Source organism: Trichechus manatus, unplaced genomic scaffold, assembly GCF_000243295.1.
Source record: "Trichechus manatus latirostris isolate Lorelei unplaced genomic scaffold, TriManLat1.0 scaffold00037, whole genome shotgun sequence".
Classification (NCBI taxonomy): domain Eukaryota; kingdom Metazoa; phylum Chordata; class Mammalia; order Sirenia; family Trichechidae; genus Trichechus; species Trichechus manatus.
Genome location: NW_004443973.1, coordinates 14,686,500 through 14,699,804, shown reverse-complemented (window position 1 = coordinate 14,699,804; position 13,305 = coordinate 14,686,500). Strand labels below are relative to the sequence as shown.

At 34.2% G+C, this 13,305-nt stretch overlaps 1 protein-coding gene across 1 annotated transcript in view; it reads right to left on the bottom strand.

Moving 5' to 3' along the window:
• Positions 1-790: 790 nt before the first annotated feature.
• The window catches only part of CFAP210 (cilia and flagella associated protein 210), a 44,150-nt gene continuing 31,635 nt past the window's right edge, over positions 791-13,305 (bottom strand). Inside the window, exons 6-9 of the mRNA XM_004375537.3 lie at positions 10,252-10,391; positions 7,755-7,947; positions 6,870-7,034; positions 791-2,340 (exon numbers count right to left, since the gene is read on the bottom strand). Coding sequence (XP_004375594.1) covers positions 1,996-2,340; positions 6,870-7,034; positions 7,755-7,947; positions 10,252-10,391 — 843 coding nt within the window. The 3' untranslated portion in view covers positions 791-1,995. The remainder of the gene's footprint in view (positions 2,341-6,869; positions 7,035-7,754; positions 7,948-10,251; positions 10,392-13,305) is intronic.

Below are 13,305 nucleotides of genomic sequence, written 5' to 3'. Positions count from 1 at the left end.
TTGCCAGACGTACTAAATCAGAATCTTGGGTATGGATGAGAATCACAGCTCTGTGCAGTCTAAGAATGGGCTTTGTGGAAGTTCAGGAAATACGTGCAGAATTTAGTGTATTTGTATACCTGATCGTTGGAGGAGCTGCAGTTTTTATCAGATTCCCAGAGAGGATCATAACATCAGAAAACCGTGGTCTCCAAGAGAATGATGTTCTTTTACCTCAATGTTTTAATCCAGTATGTTGAAACACTGCTGCATCTCTACACTATTTACATAAAATAGGAATGAGTTTAGTCTTCTAAGTTTCATCAATATTGCAGTGCTCAGAAATTTATAGCAGTAAATGCCTATATTAAAAAAAGATCTCAAATTAATAACTCAGAATAGAAAATCTCAACAGACCCATAACGTGAAAAGATTGGTGTTCAACAAAGGAGCCAAGAACATTCAATGGGGAAAGAACAAATGTTGCTGGGACAACTGGATATCTATATGGAAAAGAATGAAGTTGAACCCTTACACCATATACAAAAATGAAAATGGACCAAAGACCTAAATTTAAGAGCTAGAATTATAAAACTCTTAAAACGGAAAATTTTTATGACCTTGGATTTGGCAAAGGATTCTTAACTATGACACCAAAAGCATGAGCAACAAAATTTGATACATTGGATTTAATAAAAACTGAAAATATTTGTGCATCAACTGACAATACTAAGTGAAAAGACAACCTACGGAATGGGAGAAAATATTTGCAAACTACAGTGAAACCTGTGAGCCAGAACTCAGTGGGACTGCCTTGTTTTCAGGTCTCACAAGTTTTTCACCTCTGACAGGGTGCAGTCTTAACCACTTTTCTATCGCTCATTTTAGTGGAAAATACTTGCATTGTCCTTCTCAGAGGTTTCTACCTTGCACAGGTTCCACCTTTTGCAGATTTTACTGTATATATATATATATATAGATATAGTATACAGATATATGATGAGTCTAGTATCCAGAATATATAAAGAAGTCTCGACAAAAGGAACCTAATTTAAAAATGGGCATAAGATCTGAATAGACATTTCTCCAAAGAAGATACATATATATATGGTCAATAGGCACAAGATGTTAGACATCATGACTCACCAGGGAAATGCAGATCAAAACCATAATAACGTACCAGTTCACACCCACAAGGATAACCATAAAAAGAAGTGTTGGCTAGCATGTAGAGATATTTTGCAACCTTCATACATTGCTGGTGGGAATGTAAAACAGTTCAGCCACTTTGGAAAACAGTTTCTTGGTTCCTCAAAACGGTAAACAGCATATGATGACCCAGCAATTCCACTCCTAGATACATACCCAAAACTGAAAACATGTTCACATAAAAACGTGTACAAAAATGTTCATAGCAGCTCATTCACAACAGCCGAAAGGTAGAAACAACCCCAATGCCCATCAACAGATGACAAGCAAAATGTGGCTTATCCATACAAGGAAATATGCAGCCACAAAAAAGAATAAAGTGCTAAAACATTTTACAATATACACGAACCTTGAAACACATGCCATATGGTTCCATTTACATGAAATATCCAAAATAGGAAAATTCATAGAGACCGAAAGATTAATAGTTGCCATGGGCTGGGGACAGCAGGAAATGGGGAGTGACATCTTAATGGTTATGGGGTTTCCTTTTGAGAAGAAAAATTTCTGGAACTAGATGGTGATGGTTGCACAATATTATGAATGTACTTAATGCACTGAATTGTACATGTTTAAATAGTTAAAATGGTAACTTATGTGCATTTATCACAAGAAAAAGAAAAGGTGAGTCAATTAAGGGTTTTATATATCCAGTGGAAATACTGTGAAGACTGAATTAAATCAGACATAATTGTACTTAGATGAAGAGCAGCTTTATTAACAAATTATAGGTATATAATTCATTTACCTTTGTAGCTCATATTATTTGCTACAAATTCGTCTTCTCAATCTTAAAAATAAAATTTTCTACCATGTAAACCCTAGCCTTCCCTTAGACTTTTGAAAATTATTATATTTTGATCCCCGAGAGTTATAAAAAGGGAGCTGGACCCCAATGACATCATTTGCCTGATAGCTGGGTCTTAATCCACCTCTGTCCACAAACACTGGTCCATGGCCACCTCCAGGTCCTTCCTGTGCAGCTTTTACAAGAGGATAAACATATTTATTTGTTGTTTGGGACTCTGATTCAATTACTTCTCTTGCATAATTCTGGAATTCTTTCTCCTTTTCAGCCACAATAGCTTCAGTAAGTCTGCAATAATCTATTTCTGTTTCTTTTGATTGTTTTGCATTAAACTTATTTTTGGCCTATTTGGGAAAGAAAGGAAATACAATTTTCATTACTGGTTTACAAGATCAACTTTCTGAATAGATGCAGCATTTAAAGTTGTAGGCATAATTCTATAAGCTCATTGATATTTTACAAATTCTGGTTTTACAATTATAATTATTTAGAAACTTGTGCATCTCAGAATATTACCATACTTAAAGTAGTGGCTCAGAGAAAAATAATAGCCTTAAGTGATAAACATCTTCAAACAAATACAGAAAAATACTTAAAATCATTTTAACTATTTCTTTTAACTAGTTAAAGGAAATTTAGATAAAATCAGATGAAGTTTGAATCCTGTTTCTACTATTTTTAAGATGTGAACCAAAATTTTGTAGCTGTAGAAGGCATACCATTCATTGCCCCAACCCATCTACCATTCTAAAGAAAATTACTCAATCTCACAGTTCCTGGGTCAGCCCAATATACCATGTGACCCAGCCACGTAAGATTAAATCAGCAGTGAGTATCTGAACTAAATTACAAATTACATTCCCTTTCTCCCAAGATTTTTAAAGTTGGAACACTAACATTCACCAATGTAGGCTGACTAGGAACTGGGTAGAATAAGTAAGCAATCTACCAAATGCCAGTTTACCAAAATTTTACAAAAATTTATTTAACTTTATATTCATCCCAAATTTTTAACTGTTCATATCAATTTACATTGAATGAGGTGATTTTAATAGCTTGGGAAGATTTCTGTAAAGTTCTGGTTGACAACTTTTGTGTTTATACTAGCAGTTTAAGAAATGCTGAGTTTGTAAAAATAAAAAGGGGGGGCTTAGAGTGATTCTGTCTACTTATGAATATATTTAATATTCATGAAAGTATTTTTCAATGTAAGTTACCAAAACTTCAGCATAAGACAGAACCCCAAACCTGACATCCATCCACCATAAACTGAGCAACCATACGAATATGAAATAAAATTTTTATTACTGAGTGCTACAACACAAAATAGTAAAAAGCATGAAAGGCTTATGTGCTATTTGTGGAATTAGTGATAAAATACAAGGAGTCTGAATAAATAGAAAATGACATTCAATAAGATTGGAGAAAAAAGTTAGAAAAGGCTAAAAGTATAACATCAAAAGCAAAATGCTATAATTTGGGATCCTAACAAGGAGCACTGGGATATGTTGATTTGGTAACAGTTTTCAGAAGGATATTGTGGGAACAGGAAGGACCATATGAAGCAGCAGAAAGGACGTGACAATGAAAAGAAGGGATTATAATGGATCGTATGATTAGGGTCTCAAATATGATATGCATTAAACATAAATACAAATTTGTAAACTAAGTTTGGTTTAAAATCCTAAAAATGCTAACAGATGGACAAAGTAACAAGCACCTTTGGAAGATACTATAGAGCTAATTAATTATTTTGAAAACTGGAAAATAAAAGGAAAAAAGTAGTTACCCTGTCTTTTCTACACAAATTTTATATCAAGCAAACCAAATATTTGATCATGAAAATTTTTTGAAGCCTTCAGCAAACAAATGAGAAGTAATGAGAGAATATCAACATTTTGGTACCTTATGAATTAACAGACCTAGGCAATGATCATCAAAGACAGCTAACATCACAGAAAGTGAGACCAATCATTATGTGCCTCCTAGCTGAAGTATGTAACACCTGTGTGGAATTCTCACACACACACAGACACACACACAGACACAGACACACACACACACCCCCACCCACCCACGCACCCACCATAAACACAAGAAAGAGAAGGAAAGGGAACCTAGTAGGGTAGGAAGTTATATTAACCCATTGCCATCAAGTTGATTCCAACTCATAGCGACCCTATAGGACAGAGCAGAACTGCCCCATACAGTTTCCAAGGAGCGTCTGGTGGATTCAAACTGCGAACCTTTTGGTTAGCAGATGTAGCTCTTAACCACTATGCCACCAGGGTTTCCAAGTTATACTAGACTTAAAAGACATGTCAACCAAATGGAATATATGGACTTCATTTGATCCTGATACAACAAACTCTTAAACACGTGACAAACACGATTTAGATGTGACAATAGGTGATTATGTTAATTTCCCTGTTTTAGAGATGTATACTGAAATATACAGAGAGATAAAATGTTATGATATCTAGGATTTGTTATGTATATTTTCACCACAATTCAAAAAAATTTAAAAAAAGATTTTTAAAGTATATAGACTGGAAAGGAAGAATTAAAACTGTCTTTATTCATAGATCATATAATCAATATGTAGAAAATTATAAAGAATCTACAAAAAAAGCCACTAGAACTCATAAGTGAATGTAGCAAGGCTGCAGGATGCAAATCAATATAAAAAAATCAACAGTATTTCTATATATTATCAACAAACAATCCAAATATGAGATAAAAAATTTCCTTCACAAGGACATAAGAAAACAGAATAAATTAAAGGTTGCAAAAGGCCTGTACACCTCAAACTACAAAACACTACAGAACATAAAGAAGATCTAATAAAGAGATATTCAATGTTCATGGATTTGAAGACTCAATATTGTTACATTATTCCCTCAAAATGATTCTCTCCAAAGTATTTTCCCCAAATTGATCTATCTATATAGTTAATGCAATTGCAATAAAAATCCAGCAGGGTTTTTTTTGCAGAAACTGACTTGATTCTAAAATGTATGTGGAAATTCAAAGCACCCAGGATAGCCAAAATAATTTCTTAAAAGACCAAAGAGGACTTACACTACCTAATTTGAAACCCTGGTGGTGTAGTGATTAAGAGTTACGTCTGCTAACCAAAAGGTCGGCAGTTCGAATCCACCAGGCGCTCCTTGGAAACCCTGTGGGGCAGTTCTCCTCTATCCTATAAGGTCACCGAGTCGGAATCGACTCGAAGCAACAGGGTTGATTTTTTTTGGTTTTATAAAGTTACAGTAATCAACAGAGTATAGCATAGTATACTATAAGGATAGATACCATATTTTTACGCAAATAGTGCACGACTTCTACGTTTGTTTGCCAACTGTGCCCTCTTCCCATGTGGTATTTTCATAAGTGCTGCTATGCCAATTTTTTCTTACATGTTGCTGTAAAAAAATTAGCATAGCAGCACTTACGAAAATACCACACGAGGGGAGGGCGCGGTTGGCAAACAAACTTAGAAGGCATGTGTTATTTGCCTAAAAATACAGTAGATTAATGGAACAGAATCAAGTGTCCAGAAATAGACTCACACTTATATGGTCAACTGATTTTCAATCCAAGTTCCAGGGTAATTCCATGAAGAAAGGATAGTCTTTTCATCAAACAGTACTAGAATAACTGAATATCTACACGGAAAAATGAATTTTGACCTTTACCTCACATTGTATACTAAAAATAATTCAAAATAGATCATATGCCTAAACATAAGAAACCCATAAAACTTATAGAAGAAAACACAGGACAAAATCTTTATGATCTAGTTTAGGCAAAGTTTTCTTAGCAGTGATACAAAAAGCACACATTACAAAATAAAAAACTGATAAATTGGACTGCATCAAAATTAAAAACTTTTGCTCATTGGAAGATAACATTAAGAAAATGAAAATGAAACCCACAAATATGGAGAAAATATTTGTAAACATATATCTGACAAAGTACTATCTAGAATATATAAAGAACTCTTAAAACTCAACAATAAGAAAACAACCCATTTGAAAAATGGGCGACAGGTTTGAACAGACATTTCACCAAAGAAGGCATACAAATGGCTAACAAGCACGTGAAAAGATCAATATCTTTGGTCATTAAGGAAATGCAAAATAAAGCTATGAGATTCCACTAAATGGCCACTAGAAAAGTTAAAGGACAATGCCAAGTGTTGGTAAAGATGTGGAGCAACTTGTACTTGCATAGGTTGCTGGTAGGAATGGAAAATGATATAGCCATTTTGGAAAACAGATTTTAGTCACAAATGAATGGACACCAGATACTCTCACTCACCTCAAATCTAAAACCTACGAGATCCCAGTCAACACAGTGTCTGGGATGTAGTTATAAAGGTAGAAAAAAGTAAAAGAAGATGAACTTCATGGGCCGCCGAATACATTTGAATTTTATTTAATATTTACTAAAGCGCAATAGACACTAAAGAAGGAAAAATATTTGTGCAAAAATATAAACCTAGCAGGGGTACTTTACACACACACACACACTGTTGCCGTCAAGTCGATTCCGACTCATAGCGACCCTAAAGGACAGAGTATAAGTGCCCCATAGAGTTTCCAAGAAGCGCCTGGTGGATTCGAACTGCCGAACTTTTGGTTAGCAGCCGCAGCTCTTAACCACTACGCCACCAGGGTTTCCTGTGGGAACTTTAATAAAGATAAAAATTGAAACTAATTTCACATTTTTGATATATTATTATGTCATAACCATGATGATCATTTGTTCTTACTCAAAAAAGGAAACTGCTTAAGAGATAGAAAACTAGCGTGAATTCTATCTAACATAATTATTGCTAAAATAAGTAAGCACATTTAGGAATAATTACCATTTGCTGAATATGGGCATCGTGAACTTTTCTGCGTTCTTCATCAGCTTTGCGTTTTTTCACCTTTTCATGCTCCAAAAAAATCTTATCTGCTTTCAAGATATCCAGTAATTGTTCTTTAGCATTTATTTTTCTTTGTCTTTCTTCTTCCTCTTTGTTTTTCATCTAGATGTTAAAAGGCAAAGGAAAGAAATTAAAACCAGTTTTGGCAACCAGTGCTTTCTCATAAGGTAGAGAGTTAGAAGGCTCCAAGCAGAAGGCCAGCCAGGAGTGATGCAGGAGTAGAAAACTGTATGTACCTCATTTGAGACCCACGTGGCCAGTTTACTTTGGTTTTGTTCTATTTTCTGAATAGTAGGAAATACCCAATGAAAACATAAGTAGAGTGATACAGACCAATCTCTAGGTTTAAAAAAGAAAATACAGGAACACAAAAGCAAGATCTTCTCAAGGTAGAAAGATATTTGTAGGTGAAAGATTAATTGCTACAATGTTTGCAAACTATCTAAATGTTATGACACCCAGTGTTGTAGGAGATAACTTTTGAAGAATTAAGCAATATGGAAATGCAATAGGGTCATTTTGACTTGTTTTTTTAAAACTCAAATGAAAAACCTGCATTACATGAATAATAATCTTTGCATTTCAGATGACTCTGAAACAGAAAAGATTATTTTGCATCTACAAATATTTGTAATTGATTATCCTGTCATCTTCTGTTATAGAGAAAACATGGTCTGACTTCAAGAATATAGTAGGATAATTTATATATTGTTTTTAAAACCTCTGCCAGTTTTTGATCAGGGAGGTAGAGGGGGTGAAACCACAGTGGAAAGATCTTAAACATGTCTTTTTATTTTTATTTGTTGTAATTGAATTGTTTACCACAATGGCTCTATATTCTGCAATCGCCTTCACTTCTGCTTTGTTTTTTTCATATCTTTCACTTTCTCTTTTTTCCCTTTCAGCCTCAGCTTCTGCAATATCTCTGGCAATAATCAAATCTTCATTGTCAAGTTTCTCTTTTATTAGTTCACTCAGGAAGTTATTAATTCTTTCCCTTCGTTCTTCCATTAGCCTATAACCAAATAACCATAATTTGTCAAATTTTCATAAACAGAACGGTTATATGGAGCCAGCATAATTTAGTTAAGGAGTCTGAGATATTTTACAAACTTCTACAGAAATAAAAGGAGCCCCACTACTTCTTATATATCTTGATTGTTTTAAGTGGAAATTATTTTTTATAATTATAAAGTAACATATATTCTAAAAATCCAAAGAGGGTAATAAGCATAGTATGATCTTATCTATATACACTCACTCCTCACTTATCGACATGGTTAGGTTCCAAAGACCAGGTGGTTAGTCGAAAATCAGCATTATGCAAAAATGGAGGATGACTACATCATTACATAACTGCCAAATTGCATCATTACATGACTGCCAAACCACTAAGAATCATGGCCCAGCCAAGGTGACACAAACTTTTACCATCACAGCCAGCATTACTCTCATCTCACACCTCACTGTTTGTTACTGCCAGATGTACGCCATTAATGTGCAAAATAGTCGGACAGTAATTTTTTTACCAATGTCATAAATGGGAAATGTCAGATAACCACAGTCGATAAGGAGTAGGTGTACATATGATCTTACTTATACATATAGGAGATAATGTGTTAAAATTCTCCATATTGAAAAACACTGTAAAATGTTTTATTAGACTATCCTGCTTACTCTAATATTGAAGGCTTAGGCCATAAAAGTAAATCAAGTTTTTTAAATAAAACCATGAAAATGGCAATAAAAGTTATCAAAATCCTGAATAAATATCTATCCTCTTACTATACCCTGTCTGCAATTTATTCATAGCCCTTTACTGACTTGATCTGTTTATAATGTCTGTCTTTGTTTACACACTGTGAGATTCCTGAGGTCCAAGGCCTAGCGGAGTGCCTGGTAAATCATTAACAATAAATGCATGTTTGTTGAGGAATGGAAGCATTGTCATTTAGGAAATCGGGCAAAAAATACTCAAATGTAGTGACAAATTCACCAATTTACTGAGTGAATGCTATGTGCAAAGCAATGTGTGATAAATCATGAAAAAGAATACAGTGTATGCCCCCAAGGAAATTACAATCTAAAATGCAGAAGCCATTTATACAAATAACTACATAAGGCAAAGGGTGATAAATGCTATGAGATAGCTAGAAAGTGATATGAACAAAAGAGAAAAAAAGGAAGGCATCGTGGAAAAGATGGCATTTCAGCTAAGCTTTCAAAAACAATATTTTAAACATTTATTGATTGCCTACTACATGCCAGATATTATTCCAGGTGCCGGGGATATGAAAGCGAACACAAACGTTAAAAATCTCTGCCCTTCTGGGGCTTTCCTTATAGTTGCGAAAGAAGGACAATAAACAAAATAATTAAAATATACAGTGTTATATCATGCATGAGGAAAAAGAAAACAGTTAAAGGTATAAAAATGGGAGGAGGTGTAATTTTTAAAAAGAGAGGGCCTCAATGAGAAGGTAATATTTGAATAAAGACCTGAAAGAGTTAAGGGAGCAAGCCATGTGTTCTCTGGAGGTGAGCATTCCCCAGGGAGAAGGCCAGCATGAGTAGAGCAGAGGGAGGGAAGTAGAGCATAGTAAGATATGAGTCTGAGAGATGGGGCTGGGTCGGCTGGGAATTAGGGTGGATGTAGAGCCTATGAAGAGGCCCCGATGGTGTACTGGTTAAAGAGCTCAGCTGCTAACCAAAAGTTCAGCAGTTTGAATTCACCAGCTGCTCCTTGGAAACTCTATGGGGCAGTTCTACTCTGTTCTACAGAGTTGCTATGAGTTGGAACTGACTCATCGGCAATGGGTTTGGTTTTGGGGTTTTTTTAGAGCCTATGAGCCATTGTGAAGACTCTAACGGAGATGCAAAACCATCAGAGGATTTTGCACAAGGGAATATTATGATCTGGATAGAAACAGTGTATTGCAATCTAGCCACTTACTCCTTTCTCTACCCTATCCTCCCTTCTAAACTGCTCACTGAAGTAGCAATGACCTTTAAGTCTGATGGATGCTTCATTTAAAAATCTCACTGAATCCCTCTATAGATCTAACACTGATCACTACTCCATCTCCAACTCACACCTCTCTAGCAGATCAGTATTTCCAGCCATCCAGGTAGATGTCCTTGAAATTTCAAGAATACTTCAACTCATATGTCCCAAACTGAAATCATGTCAATAAATGACCTAGTCATATGTAAAATAATGAGACCTCTGTTCCTAAAGACCACTCTCATATCGCAACTTCTGATTTGTAATGAAACAATTTCAGACAGTACTTTATTAATTATGTAAGATATAGCCTACCTGTGTGTTTCAGCTTCTTTATTATTCTTCATTTGTGTAAGACGCTTCTTTGCTTTGATAAAGTTTCTAATCTTTTCATCTTCCTCCGCTTGCTGCTGCTGTTCTACAGCTTTGATGATATTTTTATCATTCATATGTTCCTTAAAGAAAAAAACTGTGTATTATACTATCAAACACCTTTCAACATATTAATATCTAACAAGAACTTGTCAAATGGTCACAGCTTCTGAACCAGTTATTTCTCTCCTGGAAATTTATCCCAGATGATAAGATGTGCAAAAAAATTAATGTACCATGTTATTTATCTCACTTATTTATGATAGCCAAAAATTGGAAACAACCTCTAAATATTCACTAATAGAGAGATGGTCAAATCAAATTCTCAGCGATATGAGAAGATACAAATAATTGGTAAATGGGGAGAAAGAGTAGAATATAAAACATTACATAGTATATCCCAATATTGGAAATATATATAAATACAATAACATATATGACTGGAAGAAATGTACCAGAATATTAACAGCAGTTATCTCTGGGTATGAGATTATCGGTGACTTTTACATCTTAATGTCTTTCTATATTTGTTTTCAAATATCTCATTCCTTTAAAAAATGTACAACTAAAAATAATTATATAATCAGAAAAATACATTAAATATGTATAATTTTCATTTAATTTTTGAATGGGTAACAGTCACATGGTTCAATTTTTTTTTAAAGGTATACATTGTAAAGTCTCATTCCCACCCCATCCACTACCTGCCTATTCCTGATCCCCCTCACTAGACTAAAAAAAATAAAATAAAAAATCACTGTTACTAGTTTCTTATCCAGCCTTTCTCTTTGCATATACATATAAACAAGCAATTACAGATGTAAATGCTAACAAAAAGTTTTTAATAGGTTGCTATTTTTTAAATAATAAAAATCTGTTCATTATCAGCATCTGTTCCATGACCCCAGCCTGAGTTAGCTATTGTAAAATAGATGCCTTTGAGGACAATAGCCTGGGTACATAGATATATTAGTGCATCCTGTTACTATAAATGGAAACCAATTCAAGGTGAAGGTGTACTGAGCATGTTGTTAGATGCAACGTTCATTCTTCCAATACATGTGTAACTAAGGGACTAATATGTGCCTAGTTCTTCAATACACTTCTAATTTATGGGCTGTTACTTTTAAAAACTTGTAATCTGGTTATAAGATAAATTAGTCAACATGAAAAGCTAATGAAAACACCAAATTGTTAAAAGTGACTGTTTTGCATGATTTCTTAAAGTTTTATTTTGCTGTTTTTTTCAGGGTTATTATAATGATCACAGACTTTTTATAATACAAAAAAAATACAGGTAATTAACACAAAGTTAATTCTCATTTTTAAAAATTGAAAGGCTCAGCTCAAGGCCACATAGCTAGTAAGTAGCAGAGTCAGCACTCAAAACCAGGTCTGCCCTATGCCAAAGTGACTTGGAGAGAGAAAAAATATTGCATCCGTGTTTTGTTATATATATATAATATATGTATATATATATATATATATTACCACAATAAAAAACATAATACTCAAAAAAATATTGCATCCGTGCACCAAGAACAAGGTTTTATTAAAAAAGGAACAGTAAGACTGTAATTGAAACTCTTAGAAATTAAAATATTGATAGATAAAATAAAAATTCAAAAGAAGGCTCAGAAGACAAAGTTGAGAAAACTTTCAAAGTAGAACAAACACCCAAAAATGCAAAATAAGAGAAATAGCAGAAACAATTAGTTGCCTACTGAAGATTCTTTTTTCTCTTCTTCACTAGTAGCAGGACCCAAATTTTAATCAGGGTTGCAATATGCTCAGCTAAAAGACTTACATTTCTCAGTTTTGTTTTGTTTTTTTCAGCTAGGTACGACTAAACTATGAGCAATGAGATTTAAGTGGAAATTAAGTGGGACTTCTGAGAAGGCTCCTTAAAAAGGAGGACAGATAGCCAGGACACTCCTTTTTGTCATTCATCCTTTCTCCCTTCCAGCACCTATTCAGAGCCATGAAACAATCTTGAGGACAGAAACCATCCATTTTCCAAGAATAGCAGAACAAAAAAAAGAAGGTGCCTCAGTTTCTATTGACTCTGGAGGTGCTGTACTAGCCCAGGAATGGTTTACCCCTGTATTTTAAGCCCGTATTTGTTTGCGCCACTATTATTGGGGGTATTCTGTTATGTTTTTGAGCCTACTCCTAACTAATAAAATGAAAAAAGATTTTTAAAAATCAGAGAATCAATTCAGAAAGTCCAATATCTATCTAGGAAGGGTTCTAGAACCAGAGAATAGAAAAATGAAAGAGAACAAAATTATCCAAGAAATAAAGCATGAAAAGTTCCCAGAATGAAAGGAATATGAGTTTCCAGATTAAAAGTATCAACTGAGTGCCCAGAAAAATGAATGAGAAACACCTATATCCAGATGGTTTCACTTGTGAATTTTACCAAACATTTAAAGAATTAACACCAAGCCTTCTCAAACTCTTCCAAAAAATGGAAGAAGAGGGAACACTTCCCAACTTACTTTACAAGGCCAGCATTACCCTAATACCAAGCCAGACAAAGACATTACTAGGAAGGTAAAATACAGACCAGTATCTCTCATGAACATAGATACAAAATTCCTCAACGAAATATTAACAATCAAATGTAATAATGTATAAAAAGAATTATACACCACGACCTAGTGGGTTTATCCGAAGTATGCAAGACTGGTCTAACATTCAAAAATCAGTCAATGTAATTACTATTAACAGGCTAAAGAAGAAAATTCATATGTTCATATCAATAGATACAGGAAAAGCATTTGAAAAAATCCAACACTCATTCATGATAAAAACTAGGAATAGAGGGGAGCTTTCTCAACATGATACAGATCATCTACAAAAAATTATATAGCTAACATCATAGTTAATTGTGAAAAACTAGATACTTTCACCCTAAAACTAGGAATAAAACAAGTATATCCCCACTCACCACTCCTACTCAACATTGCACTGGAAATCCTTGCTAATGTAATT